Here is a 20,304-nt window from a genome sequence, read left to right on the forward strand (position 1 = left end):
CAAAGCAGGTCAAAAATCAAGGTTATGTTGACGGTTTTCTTCGATTATCGAGGTGTGGTGCACTCCATATTCCTTCCGACCGGCCAATCTGTCAACAAGGAAACTATTTGAGTATTATGCGTAATTTTCGCGAAGCTATTCGTAAAAAGAGGTCGAATTATGAGCCGCCAACTCTTGGTTTTTGCACCACGATAATGCTCCGTCGCAGAAATTTCATTTACAATCCCTCAAATATAGTCCCAAATCATTCTTTCAGTATACTGACGTCTCTCAAATTGCAATATACTTGTATATTGATGAAAACGTTTCCTTATTCTTCCAAATAAGCTGCCATATTAACTTTAAATGAGAATGTAAAATGTGCATTTTACATCCGTTGTTGGAGAATTTCGTAATCATATCAGTGATCAGCTCGTTATAATTATCAGCATTATAGTTTCCGAGGAAAACATGCACTACTTAAAACGGTTTTTCTCTCTTCATTGCTTCGGGAAAATATGTATCACAATGCATATTTGTTTTATAATAAAAGGCCTACAAAGGTTCTAGCTTCTATTTTCGCCTGAAAGCGCTGGAAATAATTTCTATAAATATTGAAAGCTTCGGATTCATATTAAGCGCCTTTACAAATTGTTGCTATGACCGGCATTAATATACCATAGTTTTCAAATCGACAATTTCCATATAATATTGTATTTTCCCACTTCTTAATCTTCACGTATCGGACAATGATTTTCGAGGTAGTGAGCAGTATCATTCCTGCTAACCCACAGGCAAAAGTAATAATAGTATTTATTATACCAAACTTGCATTCCAGTCGAAAAACACACCATTATGCCGTTTCGCTGGTCCTTCGATATTGGAGTATCAAACAGAAACTTAACTGGTGTTTTCAAATGCAGATAATTGCTATCTTATAGTTCTTTATACTGATTTAATCAGCAATCCCCATATACACTTGAATTCAAGAAAAATGGCATTGGAGTGTTAGAGAATTCACAACGAGTCATTTCAGAGCATCGCATTGCCTGGGAAAAAGCACTATTCTAGTTGAACTAGAAATTCAACCAGTGCTGATAGCTAATACAGACCATATAGTAAGGGAAAATAAGGAAATACAGTCAACCTGCTTGTGCTTACATTCATTTTGTAGCGATTCTACTCAAATATATATAAACAAAAATACATAAGTAGATATGCAAGCACATATTTTATGTAATAGTCACTATGGGTGTCATTGCCCGCTCATCACGGAACAGCTGTAATGTTTCCACACTTGTTATTTTATTTATTCAACCTTTTTTTGGCGAAAGTTTCAAAAACTTGAAACTCAGCTGCTTCTGCAAAGTGTGACATTGATTTATGATTGTTTGCAATTTATTTATCATTTTCGCAATTCTTTCGTTGTCATCTCTCTAGAATTGCATTTTATGCAGATTTTGCAAAAATTTGCAACTACAGCAAATCAGTTTGCAGTTTGCATGTGAAGTTTGTATTTGGCACCAGCAAAAAGCGCATACTACAAATATTCGTTCGAAAATACACGATAAATTCATTTCATGTTGAAAAGAAGAAAAAGAGATTAAATGAATACAGAATTTAATTATTATGTTATTTGTACAAATCGTCACGTAAAATGCAAAATAAGCTAAAATCACTTTTTATAAGTTTAGAGGCGAAGAAAAAACGATATATTAGAAGCCACCCATATTAAAACAATATTTGAGTGTTGGTTGTAAAATGGTTATATATGACAGCGGAAGCCGAAAATTTTATGCTACATACAAGTACGTGTAACATGATGTAGTGAATCGGAAGCAATTTCGATTTTTTTTGTTTTTGCTGATGCGTTGTTTTGCATTTTAGGTGACTTTATATAATTTACAGGAGAAAGAAAAAGCGGTAATAATTACTCATATTGAAACAAAATTTGAGTTTTGGTTACACCTTGGTTAGGTCTGTTAGCAGAAGTTTAAAATTTTGTACGTGTATGTGATATGTACATATGTTTGATGTAGTGAAAAGTAATCAATAAAAAAGTCAATTTCGAATTTTTGATCATATACTGAAAATGTCCTGCGGTGCATAGCGAACAAATTTGCGTAAGAAGCTATGGAACTAAAACGCTTTGAGTTAGCGATTTTCAAGACAAACTTTAGCTTTTAGGAAGTATAAAAATTTATTGGCCAATTTTTGAGATATCCAAATGAATATCCTGTGTGTTAAGGTGTATTTTGATATTGTGCTGGCTATTTGTTGGCACCGACATACCAGACAACTGTAACATATATGCATCTCCCATACCCCCTAAAACATTTTCCGCATATGCGATTTAATAGAAAAAAATCGACCCGCTATGATAATAAATATAAATGGCAGTAGTAAAAATTCCCCACTGAATCTTGCATCTCTCATACAAAATATTTTTGACAATAAGTTAAATAAAATGTGTACCTACTCTACTACCTACTCTCCTTAACCAGCTCTCCAGTTTACCTTGTTTTTGTAATTTTTTCGCCACAAACTAATTTCCAAAGTTTAAACAAATAGTGTGCTTATTTGCTATTCCATTCACTGTTAGCCTGTTAAACTTTCCGTGCTACTGCTGGTGAAACTTTGTTTCGCAAACGGTGTTTTTTTTTGTTTTTTTTTTGGTTGCAAGAAGAACCCGGTGAGTAAATCAAAGCGATAAGTACTCTTGAAACAAAAAAATAGCTTTTATAAAATGGAAATGTAACTGAGTCACTACTAACGAACTCAACAACTGGCCACCATCTTTATATGACGCTAATCGGACTAACTCGGGTGTATAGATAACGGGTACGTCAGTAGGCACTTTGAGCTTTGGATTAGGTATGCCTTGATCTTGACGCAGTTTAGACTTCTTTCGTCTCTGAAAATCAGAAATTGTTATAGTAGTTGTAACGGCATATTGCTCTCTCCTACCAGAAAATAGAAACATGTTTCCAAACGCTTGTTCTTCTTCGTATAATGGTTAAGAATTGTGATTCGCGGTTAAACTTCAGCAACCTCCACTAATTCCTGCTGACCTTGTTTCAAATATATGAAATGCTTTCACCAACTCCAACATCACTTACCTTTATGTGTTCATTTTGCCGCAATCGTCAGAGTTCTTACGGAGCCTTCTGCAATATGCATTCATGCTGTAAGGCAGTCGAACGCACATTATCTAAGTTGTATGGAAGGAGTTGAGTTGGAAACTTCCAGGCATTTTATGCTCCCTTGTCCTGCCTTTGCAAAACTTAGGCTGAAACCGGGAGACATAGCCAAAAACTGACATTGACTGCTTAACAACTTCGTAAACGGCTTAAAGCCTATTTGGTTTTATAAGAGGCTTTATGATTAATTTTTATAGGAGTTCCTACAACGGACCAGTGTTATTATCTTTTTGAGAGTCTTTATGATTAAGTTTTAAAGGAGTTCCTACAACGGACCAGTGTTAACGTATTTTTTGCGGTCTTTATGAACAATTTTTATGTGCATTCCTACAACCGACCAGCGTTTTTATATTTTTGTGGGTATTTATGATCCATTTTTGTCGGAGTTCCTACAACCGACCATAGTAAGCTGTCCGAGTGAGATCCCTATTAACACCGATATTTAACATAACCTAACATACCTTTATGGGTTTCATTATTGATTAAAAAGGTATAAGTTTGGTCTAAGTAACCGGAACGGTTATAGTCCAATTGGGCCAAAATATTAACGCCAGTTAAATATAGAAATTTACAAGGATCACATAGCTAGAGGTCCTTTATATATATACAGTACGTTGGTATGTGTGCGTAAGTTTAGCTTGAGAATGTGTAAGCTGTCTTGTTTGCACAAGTGCGGCCGGCAAAACAAGCGAATGAAATAAACAACTAACCAAGAACCGAAAGTTTCACAAAGTGGCCCACAAGCAAGCAGCTAGCGATGACCGCAGCGCATACCATACAAAAACTCTTACTGTACATGTACATATGTATGTAAGGTTCATCTGTATGTACATTAGACACATTATATATTTATGCGCTTGCTTCAACGGAGGAAAAATATAAACCTCTGTGGAATTTACATTGCTTTTCAACACCAACAACTAATGCGCGCGAATTTATTTGAGCACTCAATGTACACAACACATGTATAGTATATATGTACATATGTACAATGTATATGAGTATGTGAATGAAAGCACATAATTTAAAAAGTAATTAGCACAGTCAAATAAAGGCGGGCAAAATGCGAGGCAATAAAAGAAGGGGTAAATTCACATTCTCTGTGCCGGCAATGAATTGAGTTAATCTCGTGCACCATGGGAGGTGGCAGTTTTGAATGGATACATATTTGCAAAATATACCCGGACGCGGGCGTTGGCTGGTCGCTATGCAGCCGCATCCGGCGCCACAACTGCGCAAACTATACAAACGGTGATAATATATGTATGCATATGCACGTATGTATGTATATGCTCCTACGCCCGTGACTGTTGCTCGTTGCAATGCACCTCTATTTAGCGCTCACCGTCCACCGAGGTGCAAACATGAATACATACATATGTATGTACATACTATCTAGGAAATGGCATTGGTTGTTTGTGATCAGCTTGTAACACTGTGCGGCGATTTTCGTGTCTCTGCGAAGCTCTCCAGGTTACTGGGTGACCCAGTACCAGCAGCATTCGTAGCAATGTCCATGAAAAAGAGTGCGTAATTTATATGAGTATGTGTGCACGCAGTAAAAACCTGGTGACAGGAACTTTGTAGAATCATAAATAATTAATTGTGTTACATCGACATTTTTTATACCCTGAACAAGGTATATTAAGTTTGTCATGAAGTTTGTAACAGCCAGAAGGAAGCGTCGGAGAAGCCTATACAATTTATACATATATCAATGGTCACAGTGATGAGCTGAGTCAATTTCCGTCTGTACGCGAACTGCTGTCTCAGTTTTTAAGATATCGATCTGCATAAGTCTCTTCGGTCAATTCGATCAATTTGTATGGCAGCTAATTGTATAGTAAAGGTTCGATCTGAAAAATTTGCTCCAATATTGTAGCATTGCTTTTTTTTTAAATGTTGTCCAAGCAATCTGTAATGGCCCGAATCGACGGTTCCGACAAATGAGCAGCTTTCTGAGCAGAAAAGAATGTATGCATCTTTTCAGAACAAAAAATCAAAAGCTGAAGAACTAGTACGTGTATATACAAGCAGATGGAAATAGCTGAATCAACTCAGCTCAACATGTTGATCATTTATAGATATTTTATAGGTTCTCCGATGTTTCCTTTTTGGATGTTACAAACTTCGTGACAAACTTACAAAGCCTACGAGCACAAAGCCTTCAAAGATGGTCGAGAGATCGTTAAAGGCATGCCTCGTTCTGGGTGACGTTCGAAATGTTAGAGAGAGCACAACATCTCTCGTGAGTCCATTAGAATAATTTTGGTGGATATTTTGGGCATGAAACACGTTCGTATCGTAAACAGGTCTCTTTGTACATGCTTGATCGTGCGAATTCCGATCCCGCATTCCTGGAGAGCATTATAACTGCCGATGAGACATGGGTTTATGAGTTTGACCTGCAAACAAGTCGCCAATCATCGGAATGGGACCCGTTTTCAGTCGATCTTAAAAAGCTGCTTAGGAAAAGTGTTTCGAGGATTGGAAAATCGTTGACATAAGTGTATTACATTTGGTGGGGATTACTTTGAAGGCGACAAAATTAATATTAATGATAATTAAATAATTAGCATTTTTTTTTTTAATATCCAAGTACTTTTTTTTTTATTTGTCACAATGTGTACCCTGTTCAGGTTACAATAATTTTCTTTATGAAAACAGATATTTTAGTACATGCTGTTAAACATATCTACATTTGCAATTATGCGACATTTGACTATCAAATGCCGTCCTGCATACTTTTAGGCGCGCTGTGTAACGTTCCATGCGAACTTATCTCACAACTGAAAGGTGTGTACGCTAGGTGCGGCATTGTAGACGCCGTCGCTTTAATCAAACGTACAGGCTTTTGTACTTGTGTACATTTGCAAATAGTTATGTATAACTACATATGTACATATGTACCTCGCACATATACATATATACCTCCATTTACGCCCTTACATGTATGTATACGACACGAATCTTTGTAATGTCCTAGACCAACTTTTACACAGCTGTGCTCCAATTCACCATTTCCCAGCCGTGCCGTCTTCGTTGCTGCCATTCACTGCTGCTTGTGTGTGCTTGCTGTTTTTTTTTTGTTTTTGCACCCGTAACCTTTTTATTTGCTGTATAAATTGTGGAAATAAAAGGTTGTCGTTGTGGCGTCACAACATTTGCTTGGCTACTTTCGCTGACATCCTTTTGGCGCTGCTGCCGCCCTTCGTTACGGCAAACATGCAGAGATACAATTAGGTGTGCTCACACACATCCATACATGCATACACTCATATGTGTCGAGGCCCGCTTGTTAAGGTTATATGCATGGGTAAATGACACAAGCGCACGCCACCGGCAATTTCGAATGCAGAGAATAAAGCGTGAAATAGAAATCTGCGTGAACTCAACTGTATAGTTTTTAACCAAATATTTTGTTCATAGCGTATATGTAACTGCTTTGTCTATATGTATATGTATGTATATCAATTACTGTGTCAGACCGGCAATTCAGTACTTGGTTTAGTTGAATGAAAAAAGAAGTCAAGCACGCGGCACTTCGCACTGCAGTGCTATCGACCATTGTGCTTCCGGACACTGGAAATGATGATTTCACCACTTGCAGCAGCCGTCTCCTCCACTTCTCATTAAAACGGAAGCGCATAGTTCGCCATTTTTCCGCAGCCACAATTGCTTCAAACCTCGTAATTTGGTGTGCTTGTGCTTAAAATGCGGTAGGATACCATGCCATTTGGCTGGCTTGAAAGTGGGTGACGCAATATTTCTTTCAGCGTATGCAGCATTGTGGTGAATTTAAAATGCAGTTGTTGCCTTAATTTGACTTAACCAGTGAGGGTTTCTTTCAATTAAGGGCAATTAAATTTAAATTTTGTATGAAATTATTGCAATGCGCACATAATGTATACATACATATAACCATTAAAACTCAAAGGTTCTTTTAAGGGGTTATATACAGTTAGACGGCCGAAGAAAAGCGAATGTTCTAGATTTTTTCTGGAAAATCTTTTAAATTTATTGATCCAAATTTGTACACATATTCTGGTATCTATTTTTATTAGTAAAAATATTTATTTGGTAAGGAACCACAGCCGATCTGCGGGAGCTCCTCTGAAAAAAAAGGTTTTGCGGTGATCACTATACATATCTCTAAACTGAATCCTCTAAAATTAAGGGGGTATTCTACACTAGAAGCATGAATTTCAGGTAATTTTTATAGCAAGGATGCTGTTATAGTCCCTATTTCAGGGAACACGAAAAAAAAATTTTTTGAAAAATGGCGACTGCCTGAAAATAAAAATCATTTTTTACGTTTTTTTTTGAAATTCCTGAATTTTTTTTAAATATTAAAACAAAAAATTTGACACGATGCTGGTAGGAACGATAAAGTATTATATAAAGAAGGTTCACACAAAATTTCAAGTAAATCGGTTGTATAGAACTTGAGATAATGCCGGTACCGTGTGGAAAAAAGTAGTTTCGAGAAAAACGCGTTTAAAAAATTCGAAACGGCCGAACCGGGCTAGGTACTGCGTCACTAAAGTAACTGTGGCTCTTAAAATAATTTTAATTTTTAAAAATCCTTTGGAGGATATGTTCGTAAGAGTCTAAACTTTAAATATGTAAAAAAATAGATTTTTTCAAAACTTTAGAGTAGAATACCCCCTTAAAAATTTTTGGATTTTTTTTTCCAAAAAATTCACTCTGGATTCTTGAAACTTATACAGATATATCTCAAAAAGATCAAAACAATCGATATAGTCGTTGGTTTTTTTTTTTTTTTTTTTTTTTTTTTTTTTTTTTTTTTTTAATGATTACTTTGGTTTAGGCTGTCACCCTGGGTGTCTTTTTTATAGCAGGAGGATACATAAAAACCTGGAGTGCGGAACTTTAATCCTCTAAAGCTAACCTTTCCAACTCACATCTTTCCCACGTATTATTTCATGGAAGAGAGAAAGACCTTTTAACACGCTCTACCCGGCGCATTTTATCTATGTTTCTATCCATTGTGTGCACAAGATTGTCAAGTTGTTCGTATAACGGCACTTTTTTAATTGTTTTGTTTTAGAAAGAACTATAAAAATACATTTTATTTATGTTGAAAACGCCAACAACCTATATAAATTTATGTTTCCACAATCTATTTTATTTCCATGGTCCACGCCGCCAGATAAAATAATTTGTCTGTGAACCACCGGTGGTACACGCTGCCAGATCAGCGCAGTGCCGGCTAGAACGTGTTAAGTCTCATCTATCAAACGGACTGACTGACGGCTGATATGCTGTGTATGTCTTTCTGTCACACTAGGTGTGCCCATCAATATCTGTCAAACTCTAAAATGGAAAATTTTTCGTTGGACATACATATTTATTTATTTATATTACTTTAAGCAAATGCATTTTGAAGTTTATGTTATTCAATTATTTTTGCATTAAAGGAAGGGGTTATATTATTCATTTTTGTGGAAACCTTCGCAATTGTGCGTGGTGCAAAAACCATTTCTCTTTGCTAAATTTAGTAAAGTTTTTTGTTTCCTATGCTTGGAATGCACACAACAAATCAGAGATAAAAAGTAGTTGAAATTCTACGTTTAAAAATTGCCCACATTTTTTGATTCCTCTTTGTATTTCATTCAGCGTTCATCGCACAAATTGATAAACCATTTTGCATAAACACCAAAAATCTCTCTTTAAAATTTCCTCCAAAAAACATTGTAGGCGCGAATGAAATCTTTATATAAAATATTTTTTTTTTTTTAATTAAATATTTCAAATATGTAAAGAGTTCATAAAAATATGTGCATATATATTTTTTTTTAAATCGTTTGGTAATTGTTTTCATTTATTCCATATATTTTTTGTAGCTAGTTTCCAACTTCCAAGTTATATTCATACCTTAATTGACTATTCGCGCTGCTTTTATTTTTTTGGTTCAGAAGAAGTATATAGACCATGTATATGGATATGTAATCCACTATCTGCCCTTGTGTCTTTAAAAAGATTTTAAATTCAACAACAATATATATATTTATATCTATTACATTTTTTTACACCAACAGTTGGCGAACTTCGCTCCCATTGTCCAACAATTGTACAACTTTACAGCTGTTTGTGACAGCAATTGTGTCGCTTCTGAATTATTTATTTTTTCTAAGTTACAAGCTTTTCCTTAGTAATCTCTTGATGCTGATTTTTTTATTCTTCTTTACAGACTGGCGTAGCACTGACAGCACCGACCACCACGATCGCGTCCAACGGCAATTGTCCGTATCATCCGATAGCAAATTGCTGGACGATGACATTCGAGAGGAGACGCGCGTTATTATGCGCCCGAAAAAGCCGCCCAGACCAAAATCGGAGGTTTTCCTCAACAAACAAGACCCGCACCCACGACGGAAACGGTTTAGTGCATTTGGCGTAAGTATCTACTACTTTATTAACTACCAGCGCACTTTTTTCATATATAAGTATGCATGTACAACTTTATTGTGGCCAACGGAAGACCATAATAAAGGTAGTTGAAGTGGAAAGGAAGTGAAACACAAAAGAGAAATAAAACGGCATTAATATTTATAAAGCGCAGCAGATTAGCGGGGGAAAAAATAAAACAGAAATCTCTTAGTGTTATATTTTTTTTTCTTTTTACGCCGTTCATAGGCGAAGTACAATTTTATTCGCATGTCCTTTAATGCTTCTTGTCTGTTTTGGACAATTAAAAGCAACATAAACGTTAAATACTCACTTTACCGTCAATCATTGCCCTGCACCCCACTCAATTCTCTCTTCATTCTTTCAAAAAGAAAGTGAATCAGCATTTTAGGTACCCAAATATACAAAAATATTGGGTCTAGTAAAATTAAAGCCATTTATTTTGCATTAAATAGGCAAGGAGGGATTGAGTATAATTAGAATTATCCAATTTGAGTAAAATATGCACAAGTCCAAACTATAAGGTTAATGGAAAAAAATATCCCTTCAAAGTTCCTGGAGCTTCTGGCGATTCACTATGGATATGTGTAGTTTGGCGTAGTTCTGATGGAACACAATCTCTCTGACCGAAGCTGGCCGCCTCTGGGCGATTGCTTACTTCAGACGGTCTAATTTCTGACAGCACAGATCAGAGTTTCGACTGCGACCGTTTTCATTTGACATCGTTGTAAAAGACTCGCTTTTCATCATAATCTTCATAAATGTATCTATTTTATTTTACAACCTTTTTTAAAGGTATTAAACGGTTTTTGACTTGTTTAGCTCCTAGTCCAATAAAACACTGGTTACATAACAGTCGATCTCGCTGACTTATATTATTTTATCGATATTTTGGACTGTTGATCTTTCAAAGCTTGGTAAATTTTTGACATAAAAGTTTCTTGGTATCTATATTTGTCGCATGTTTAAACAACTGAGTCAGAAAATCACAAAACTGCCAGACAATTTTTTTTATGTTAAATCGCGTCTATCTAACGCCATATTGCGTAACTCAAACGCACTTGGATACAGATTGGCCAAATAATTGATATATACATATATTTTTTTATTTATCCTAATATACTAAATTTTAGTTAAAACTTATAAGGTGATGGGTGAACATGTAGTCATTTTATAATGGACCCTTCCCAGACAGAAGGAACTTCACTTCTAAAACACCCTGTGCAATTGCCTACGTATGTGTCACTCTGTAACAACAGTGCAGTACTCACTACACAACACACAATCAACCACCGCAAACAGAAATCATCATTTCTGCGCAGGTATACTGTAAAAATTCTTCCAATGTATTCGCTTGCAGTTTCAAGCCTTTGAATTCTCAACTGGTTTTACATCTTTGACACATAAGTGAAACGAAGTTGGTATGTGAATTCAATTTGTTAAGTCAAATTTTTGATCTCTTTGGAATTTATCTTGGTGGGACCCTTACCTTAGTGTATTGAGTGTCCCGATATTGAATACATTTACAGTAGAATAGTGTTTAGAGAAAATGTTGCGTGAAATAGGAGAAACCAAAATTTCCACATCCTATGTGCCAAACAGTAGAGAAAAGGAAAATCGAAGAGATGGAAGTAATTTTGACTTTTATCCTGAGGAATCCGGTAATCCGTAATCGTTGCGAAATTCTCGTTTTTTAGCAGTCATGATTAGAAATTTATATACACGTCGAATTAAAAAAAAATTAAATTCTTAAACTGTGAGAAACGTGCTGCACAAAGCTGGTTATTACGAACGAATTGCGCGACGTAAACCATTCATATCAAAAGCAAGTAAGAAAAAAAATATTAAAATTTGCTAAAAAATATCTTGATAAACCAGATTCGTTTTGGGACAATGTTGTGCTCACTGACGAATGAAAATGAATTTTTGGGTCGGACGGAGTAATAAAAGTGTAGAAGGGTGCTAATGCAGAGATGCAAGAAAATTTGGTAACTAAATACCTACAGTGAAACATGGTGAGGGGTGTATGGCTGCTTTTGGCGTGCGTAATTTGGAGTTTATAACAGATAAAATGGACAAATATATGTATCTGAATATTCTGAAGCAAAATTTGCATCCAAGCGTGCAAAAACTGGGTCTCGACGGCAGCTAATTTCTTTTTCAACTAAATAACTACCCAAAATACACGTTATTGTATTTTGTTATTATACATATTTTGTTATGTTTATAGAAAAAAGTTACAGGTTTTGAAACAAATGCATTAAAATATGTGAGTTATTTGTATCAACAAAAAGAAATAATTTTTTACAAATTTTAATGAAGAAAGTAAAGGTTTATTAGCCAAAATGCTTTTGTATCTAAACTTAAGTGATTCACTGTGTATATGTACATACATACATACATATATAACCACAACCACAATTTGCATTATAAACAAAAGCCGAACACGCAGTTGAGCTTTTGTATACATGCCATTATTTAGTATTAACATGTTTTATGTCTTCTACGGTTAGTAATTAAGTAAACCCCCAGAATTTTAAATTAATTTAATAGTTTTTTCTCTTAATAATAGGCTTGCGTAACAAAACACTTCAGATGTACTTCTAAAATGGAATCTGATAACTCTGTTAAATCCAGAAAACCCAAAGCACCTTTGCATAACTTTAGGGGTTGTCGTTTGTTAGCTAACAGAGTGCCACACATATCGATAATTTTTATATTTGCTTTTACTTACAGGGCGACTCGCCATTTGGAAAATCGGATGCCTACATAAAACTGGAACCGCTCGGTGAGGGCTCATATGCCACAGTATACAAGGGCTTCAGCAAGTAAGTCGTGCATTTAAATTGTTTCAAATTATATTATTTATTCAATAGCTGACACATACATACATTTATATTTAAAAAAAATTGTAAAGTGAATAAACTTCATCCTTCTAACGATTTATGTAAATCATAAAAGGTAAGCCCTTCGGGTTTGTTGAATCCTATCAAACTACAAGCGATTTATTTGTCGCTAATGCGCCCCAAAAGACAGACAAATATTTATTAAAAATAAAATACCGAGATGAATGTTTGTAACGATAAGGCGAAAGGCAGGTCGCTTTTCCACGTTTGTAAATTATACTTCTTACTTAGGCTGTTGCCCGTTTTTCAAGATTTTGGTTTTGAAAATTTGACCCTTCACAGTTGCTTTACGCAAGCTTAAAAAGGTTGAAGAAGGGAGCGGGGTTACTTTGGGCTGTGCTTGTACTATATATGTGCGTACATATTTATACGCTTTAATGCCACTCAGAACGCGTAAGCCTAAGGAAAAGCGAGTAGGAAGCTGGAATCTTATTTGTATTTTGATTTATTTGCTTGTGCATTGTGTGCCTCTGATGTATGGCGTTGTTAGTATTGAGGGTGGTGTTCTTTTCGCTACTTGTCCCTTTTGTGACATTAATGTCACCAACTCACACCGCAATCAATCACAATCAATACCAACAGGCTTGCCTTTTGCAGTTACCCAATCGAAAGTGTTACGCAAGAAGTAAAAGAGTTTTTTCATAAAATTTAAAGATATTTTTAAACTTCCTTAGTATTTTGTGGGGCAAATATTTTTCCTGGCAATTTTGGACTATTTTCTTGGGTGAACTGCTTACTAAATTGTGGTTAATTCGTTCACAAGCGTATTTTTACCCAGAATGAAACGTCGAATAACCCATAAAATATATATATATAACAAAGAAGAAGAAGAAGACATGACTAAATTAACTCCAGTGCAGCCAGGTTCTTCTCCACCTGATCTCTCCAACGGAGTGGAGAAAATCCTCCTCCTTTGATTCTGGCAGCGGGTACTGGATCGAAAACGTAGACTGTAATCTTCCATCCGGACAACATGACCTGGCCAGCCGTATATCTCGTTCCATCGGAACTCACCGTTGCCAGTTTTTGAAAAGTTCGGCCGGCAATCCAAAGGTCCTTGCTGTTTTCTTGTTCTTCAGGTGGACTATTGCTATTCCTATACCTCGTTATAGTCGGGCCATGGCATATCTTTTTCATCGTCATCGATTGAGGAATCGGTTTCGCCGTCTCTGCAAGCTGGATAAGTGTTCCCTCCATAACATCAGTATGCTCTGAACATCAGCCATGTCCGTCTGTCTGTCTATACGTGAACTAATCCCTCAGTTTTTCGGATATCGATTTGAAATTTTGCATACCTTGTTTTCTCTCCAAACAGCCGCTCATTTGCCAGACCTGTCGATATCGTACAACAATGTCATATATCTGTCATACAACTTATTATTTTTATTTTTTATTTGACCATCTAAGGCAACCCTATAATCACAGAATAATTTTTTCAGATCTGTTTACTATGGTATATAGATGCCATACAAACTGTCCGTTGAATATCAATTCATTTTTGTAAAGTTTTTCATTTGTGAAGGGTATTCTAGCTTCGTTGTAACCGGATCTTCTCCAGCTCTGATGATTTCGCTTTCAGCCGAAATGACAAGCCGTTATCATGTATTAAGTTGACAACAGCAATAAATATGCCACTTAAGCGGCATATATTCTCTAATAACTTCAACTTTATTCATGTGCTTCTTTGCGCGTTGCCATCGTATTTTGCCTCTCATTTTTCTGGCATAAGAAGGCCTGAGAAATGGGCCACTTTATGTCACTGTCAAATCAGGGTGGTCATTTTATTAAGGTGCCATACGTCACAGCCATTTATCAAGCGCCTGCACGAATTTATATTATTTTGTACTTGAAATGTGTAGAGAAGTTTCTTAGTGCGTGTAGGCGTGGTGGCAAAAGATGGCAGTCATGCACAAGTTATAAAAGCGTTTGCGTCATTTTAGAATTATTCAACCCGTAATGCGCTTAAATTAAGAATTATAAATCTATTTTTTGCTGTTTTAAAATTTTGTCGTTTAAAAATTGTCACTCTATTCTAATATTCTGCACAGCGCTGTGCTGTCAAGTAAAATCACCCACCTAAATGGACTTTACTCAACTTTTCGTTTTAATTTGATTTATGCATTTAATTTGAGATTTGATTTTGATTTAATTTAATTTCTTCAGCAAATCCAGTCTTACTCACGAAAAATTGCCTTTCAACACATTTAAATTGCTGCAATTATTTGTGGTGAATTTAAATGACCACACCTTAATTGCTTTTGGCGCTGACAATGCGCTGCCAGCCACATCTTTGCTTCCAACTTCCCAAAGTCTGCGTGTAGTTTTGCATTATTTGTCTGCAATCTGATTCTTGTGCGAGATATAGAAAAATAAAAACTTTTCACTTCGCAATTCTAATTTTCATGAGTTGCGCTTTAGTTCTTCCCACTTTTGTTTTCTTCTCGTTCGCTTGCTTGTTCAACATTTTTTTTGCAGTTGTACAAGTTCGTCATTTTCATTTTATTGTTTTCTGGTTTCGCCTTCGTCATCGTGCCATTTTCCTATGTCTTGCTACGGCTTCCATCATATTGTTTCTGGCTACGGTCATCTTTGTTGTTCGAGTTCCTGGATGCGCTGGCATCGCGCTTGCTCATTCAGTTTACCTTTCTCTGCTCCGTCCATACCGCAATTACTGCTGCCGAGAATTGACAATTTTTCACAATTGCATGAATTTCATGAATGATTGCATTTGGGTTACTGTTTCCGCTTTTATTCTTTGCGCTCGTTTCGTTTTCCACTTCCGACAACTCATTATGGCACAATACTTCGGTATTGTTGTGTGTTTTGCTTCATGGCCAGAGCCAAAGAGTTTTCCATAATTCGCTCCTACAATGATGAACTTTGTAAATTTGCTGGTAAACAAATGAGGAGGCTATTTGTTCACAAGCTCAATCATTCAAAATGAAAATTATTATTTGCGGAGATCAAACTGTTCATGTTCTCTATGAAATGCTATTGAAATTGGCCCGTTAGTTTCGCACTGGTAAATATGTAGGCTTGTTTAAGGACGATTATAGAGCGTGGTTGTATTTCGGCCCTACGAATTTATGTGTAGAACGATGGATAAAATATTTTGGCAATCATTATTATTGCAATAAAAGTGAATTGGCCATTTCAAAAGCGTTATCTTCGTATTATGAAATAATTGTTGAAAATACTTTTTCGAGGACAGTAATTGCTTTATGAGTCAGCAAGTTTAATTAAATAAGGAGTGCCTAAACTTTGATATACTATACATGTTCCTTTTTCTTCTTTTTTATTAGCGTAGACATCGCTTACGCGGTTATAGTCGAGTTAACAACAGCGTGCCAGTCGTTCTTCCTTTTCGCTGCTTGGTGCTAATTGGACATTCCAAGCGAAACCAAGTCCTTCCCCACCTGGTCTTTCCAAAGGGGTGGAGGCCAATCTCTTCCTCTGCTTCCCCCGGCGAATATTGCGGATATTGCATACTCTAAGAGCTCGAGTGTTTTCATCTATTCGGGCGACATGAACTAGCCAGCGTACCCGCTGTCTCTTAATTCGCTGAACTATGTCAATGTCGTCGTATATTTCGTACAGTTCATTATTCCATTGCCAGCGGTATTCGCCGTTGTCAATGCGCAAAGGACCATACATCTTCCACAGAACCTTTCTGTCGAAAACTCGTAACGACGACTCATCAGATTTTCTCATCGTATATGCCTCTGCACCATATAGCAGGACGGGGATGATAAGTGACTTGTTGAGTTTGGTTTTTGTTCGTCGAGAGAGGACTTTATTTCTCAATTGGCTACACAGTCCGAAGTAACACCTATTGGTAAGGGTTGTTCTGTGTTGGATTTGGAGGCTGACGTTCCAAGATAGACGAAATTATCTACGACTTCAAAGTTATGACGTTGGAGCCAAGTCGCGAGTGCGATGACTGTTTGTTCGATGACAGGAGATATTTTGTCTTGCCCTCGTTCACTAACAAGCCCATGTGCTTCGCTTCCTTATCCAGTCTTGAGAAAGCAGAACTAACGGCGCGTTTGTTAAAGCCAATGGCATAATCAATCAATATCATCGGCATACGCTAGCAGCTGTACACTGTTATAATATATGCATGTCTCTATTTAGTTCTGCCGCTCGAACTATTTTCTCCAGGAGTAGATTGAAGAAGTCGCACCATAGGGAGTCGCCCTTTCTGAAACCTCGTTTGATATCGAACGGCTCGGAGTGATCCTTCCTTTCCTGTCGGGAACTCTCAATCGATTCGTTTTCGGACTGCCAAAAAACTTTGGTGTCTTACAAGCCGAAGTGGCAGCCATCAAGGTAACAGCAGATGTACTTCTACGAAGTCTTCTTCAAGTGAGTTATGCAGAGCTGCTATTTGGGCACGCTGACAGTGAGCTCAAAACTGGTCAAGGAGTGCATGACCTCACTAGCAGAAGAATCAATATACTTCCATATTAAACTTGGCTTGGTGTCCGGCTACAGCGGGACCGTCTGAAATTGTTAAGCCGATGAGCTTGTAAGAAAAGGCACTCATACCCAAATTCCAGCAGGATGGGAACAGTCAGAGGTTCCGTGCATTCAAGCGCTGGATCTATGTTCTTTCCGCGAGCTCAGCAAACTTTAGTCAGCACAAGTGGTATTGTGAAAGCTTTCTAGACTAGGGTGGAATATCAAAGGTTTAGTGTAAACTGCTAGCTTCTAGCGAGGCTCACATCTCTGCAATGATAGGCGTCCTGATTGGGTGCTCTCCCAATGACACTCACACGGTGAGTATAAAGATTTTGGAGGATGCAACGTGTCAAAGTTGCAATGAAGAAGATGACGTGGAAACATCTAGAAACTTTTTTATCGATAAATTTGTGGCCGGCTCTAGGCATTTAGTCGGTGTGCGACGGCCTTGTTGATCCATACCAAGGAATTCTGATCATAATAATGAACAAGCTACTAGCAACTAGCAGTTCAAATGGGATTATGCAATGCCTCACGTGATGCTGCTGAATTTTTTCCCTTTTTGTTGTTCATGTGTTAACTATATTATTCTGTTTGTTGTACATTTTTTTGTTTCTAAGCTAATTTATTTTTCAGACTGTACTCTGATTGTTTTTTGGTTGAGTAATTTGGTTAAATTAAGCCAAGCTTCAGCGTGCATATAATTTCAGAAAGACAACTTAAGTGCCTCTTTCTCTTAAATTCACAAAACAATATAAATAAATAAGCGCATTTATTTTGCCTTACATCATCTTATGAAAATATCCAATTTCAGTTCTCGTCTGCGGCAGATAGTAATCATTAGTTGCACGATTGTCAGCAGCAAAAAAACAACAACAACTCCAAAGAAATCAAAAAAGCAAAAACCGCCGACACATATGCAGCCAATGACACGGCGGGCATATTGATTTCTCATACAACAACAAAATTATGTAGATTTTTAGCACACACTTGCATATATACCTACCTACTTTGTATGTATGAATAAGTATAAAAATCTACATATAGTATATGCAACCTTACGCTCGTTGTAGTTGGCACGCTGATCACGTACTGCCGAAGCGTGTGCCACCAATGCAAATACTTGGCGAGATAACAGCCGCCGCCCAGCCGGCGGCGCTCTACGTCATCAACATGCATTAGCTTAAGTTTGTGTGTGTTTGTTAGATTGAGAAAATATTATTCTTGTTAACTTTATGTAACAAAAGCTTTGATTTCTTTAGCATTTTCTAGATACAACTGCTGTTGTTGTTGTTGCAGGCTAGATAAGCGCAAGAGGCACTTGTCGTAATCAGTTTTCGTCCTTGAGGCCCTAGCACCTCTCATCGGTAATTTATTTCATTGTAGACTTTCATGCAACTTCTTTTCGCCATTGCCACGCGCTGCGCTTGTTTACTCAGCTCTTTGTCGAACACTCATTTACATCCATGTACACATCCACTTCAATATGGACTCAAGTGATTGATGAGCAGTGGTGAATGATGGCGACGCTGGGGATGGCGCTAGTGTCTTTTAGCAGCAGAGCCACTTTGGCGTCATCAAGTAAGTGCAGCTTCATTGCTGTATTGAGAAACTCTCCAAAGGATGAGCTTAAATACCCACACATCGGAAAAAAGTGATTTGTACTCGAGCAGCTCACAGCCTTGCTCGAGAGTGTCGTTATTCCAGCATTAGCATCAGCTAACTGCAACAGCAGTGGGTGTTGCAAGCGACTTATGCCTGCAGCTTATACCGCTGTTGCCCGCACACTTCAACTTGTTGTTGACACAGTTTCTAAGCGTTTTTTATCATTTATTTTCTGATAGTTTGCTTGGCTTTAAATCTATTAGCGTCGGTGTCGCTATTCTAGTTTGTCAATGTCAGTGGCCCAGTTGTGCGTTGTTTTCTTGTCTTCTCTATTCCTTTGCTTTCACTTGCATCATGTTGCAAAGTTTAACTTTATTATTTCGCTCACCTTCGGGTGATTGACAGATCATCACTGTCAGCGCATGTTGCTAACCCATCCGTTATTTAGTTAGTTACACCTTTTGACTGCTCTGTCAGTATCGGAATTCACATTTTTTTTCAAAACGAATTTTACGTATGGTGACCCAGAGTATCAAAAAGGGGGTTTCTCTTCCGAGACTGTTTATTGCTTTTCATTGGGGACGTTTTTTACGTTGCGGGTCCCAAACCCAGCGCATAACGCTGGCAAGGGATGGTTCGCCTTCTCACTTTAACTCGCCTTCAAACGGATGTTCTTAGGCTACCCAGAGAATACTTGGTCAAAGACCGGAAGTAATGAGCTGCCTGAGCCATATGTAAAAGAATCGTTTCTGGCATTCCCATGTGAATGGCAATCAGAAAACTTCACTCACTTGACTCCATCCTCTATCCGAATGGACGAAAATACTCTCACTCAAGAACAGATGCCATTATGCAACAGTAAACGTCGTGAATTTGCTGATTTGCTCTTGGAACAATTAGAAAACGATAACGATTTTTTTTAAGAAAATCATCTTTTCCGATGGGGCTCACTTTCTTTTGAGTGGTGCGGTAAATAAACAAGACTGTCGATTCTGATGCGAAGAAAATCCATAAATTATTCATGAAAAACTATTCAATTTACCTTAATTTAGAGTTTGGTGTGATTCCTGGTCTGGTGAATCATTGGTTCGTACTTCTTTCGAAATGAAGCTGGTGACACCGATACTGTCAATGGAGAGCAATATAGATCAATGATAACCAACTGGTCGTAATTGGAAGAAGTTGATCTTGGCAATATCTTGTTCCAACATGTCTGGGCTACGTGCCACACAGCACGTGCAACAACCCAATTATTGCGAGAAAATATTGAAGCTTCGATTATTTCAAGAAATTGTGCCATTGAATGGCCTCCAGGAAGTTGTGTTTTAACACCATTAGCCTACTTCTTTTGGCTTTATTTGAAATCCTTGGTCTTTAGCAATAAACCAGACTCTCTTCAAGCTTTAGAAGTCAATATTGAACGTGCTATTCTGGACATATGAGTTGATTTAGAGGAAAAAGTACCCGAAACTTATGTTCATCGAATTCTTTGATGCAAAAGCAGTCGTGGAAACCATTTGAATGATGTTATATTCTGAACTGAATTGAATCGATTTTACTTCATATTAAATTAAAAACATTTGAATTTCTCTACCAATTGGTTTGCTTTGTTTTTTTGAAAATAAATCATTTCACTTTTATTGGAAAACCCTGTAATCCGTAACATTCTGTATTAAGTAATAACTGGTATCACCGACCATTAGAGTCAATAGCCGTTTTAG

General features: G+C 37.0%; 1 protein-coding gene across 2 annotated transcripts in view; it reads left to right on the forward strand.

The window, feature by feature from the left end:
* Nucleotides 1–20,304, forward strand: part of LOC126761944 (cyclin-dependent kinase 14) — a 379,465-nt gene that overhangs the window by 318,326 nt on the left and 40,835 nt on the right. For both annotated transcript variants that reach the window (XM_050478379.1, XM_050478380.1), the window contains 2 exons: nucleotides 9,394–9,599; nucleotides 12,348–12,439. In XM_050478379.1, coding sequence (XP_050334336.1) covers nucleotides 9,394–9,599; nucleotides 12,348–12,439 — 298 coding nt within the window. The remainder of the gene's footprint in view (nucleotides 1–9,393; nucleotides 9,600–12,347; nucleotides 12,440–20,304) is intronic.

Source organism: Bactrocera neohumeralis, chromosome 6, assembly GCF_024586455.1.
Source record: "Bactrocera neohumeralis isolate Rockhampton chromosome 6, APGP_CSIRO_Bneo_wtdbg2-racon-allhic-juicebox.fasta_v2, whole genome shotgun sequence".
Classification (NCBI taxonomy): domain Eukaryota; kingdom Metazoa; phylum Arthropoda; class Insecta; order Diptera; family Tephritidae; genus Bactrocera; species Bactrocera neohumeralis.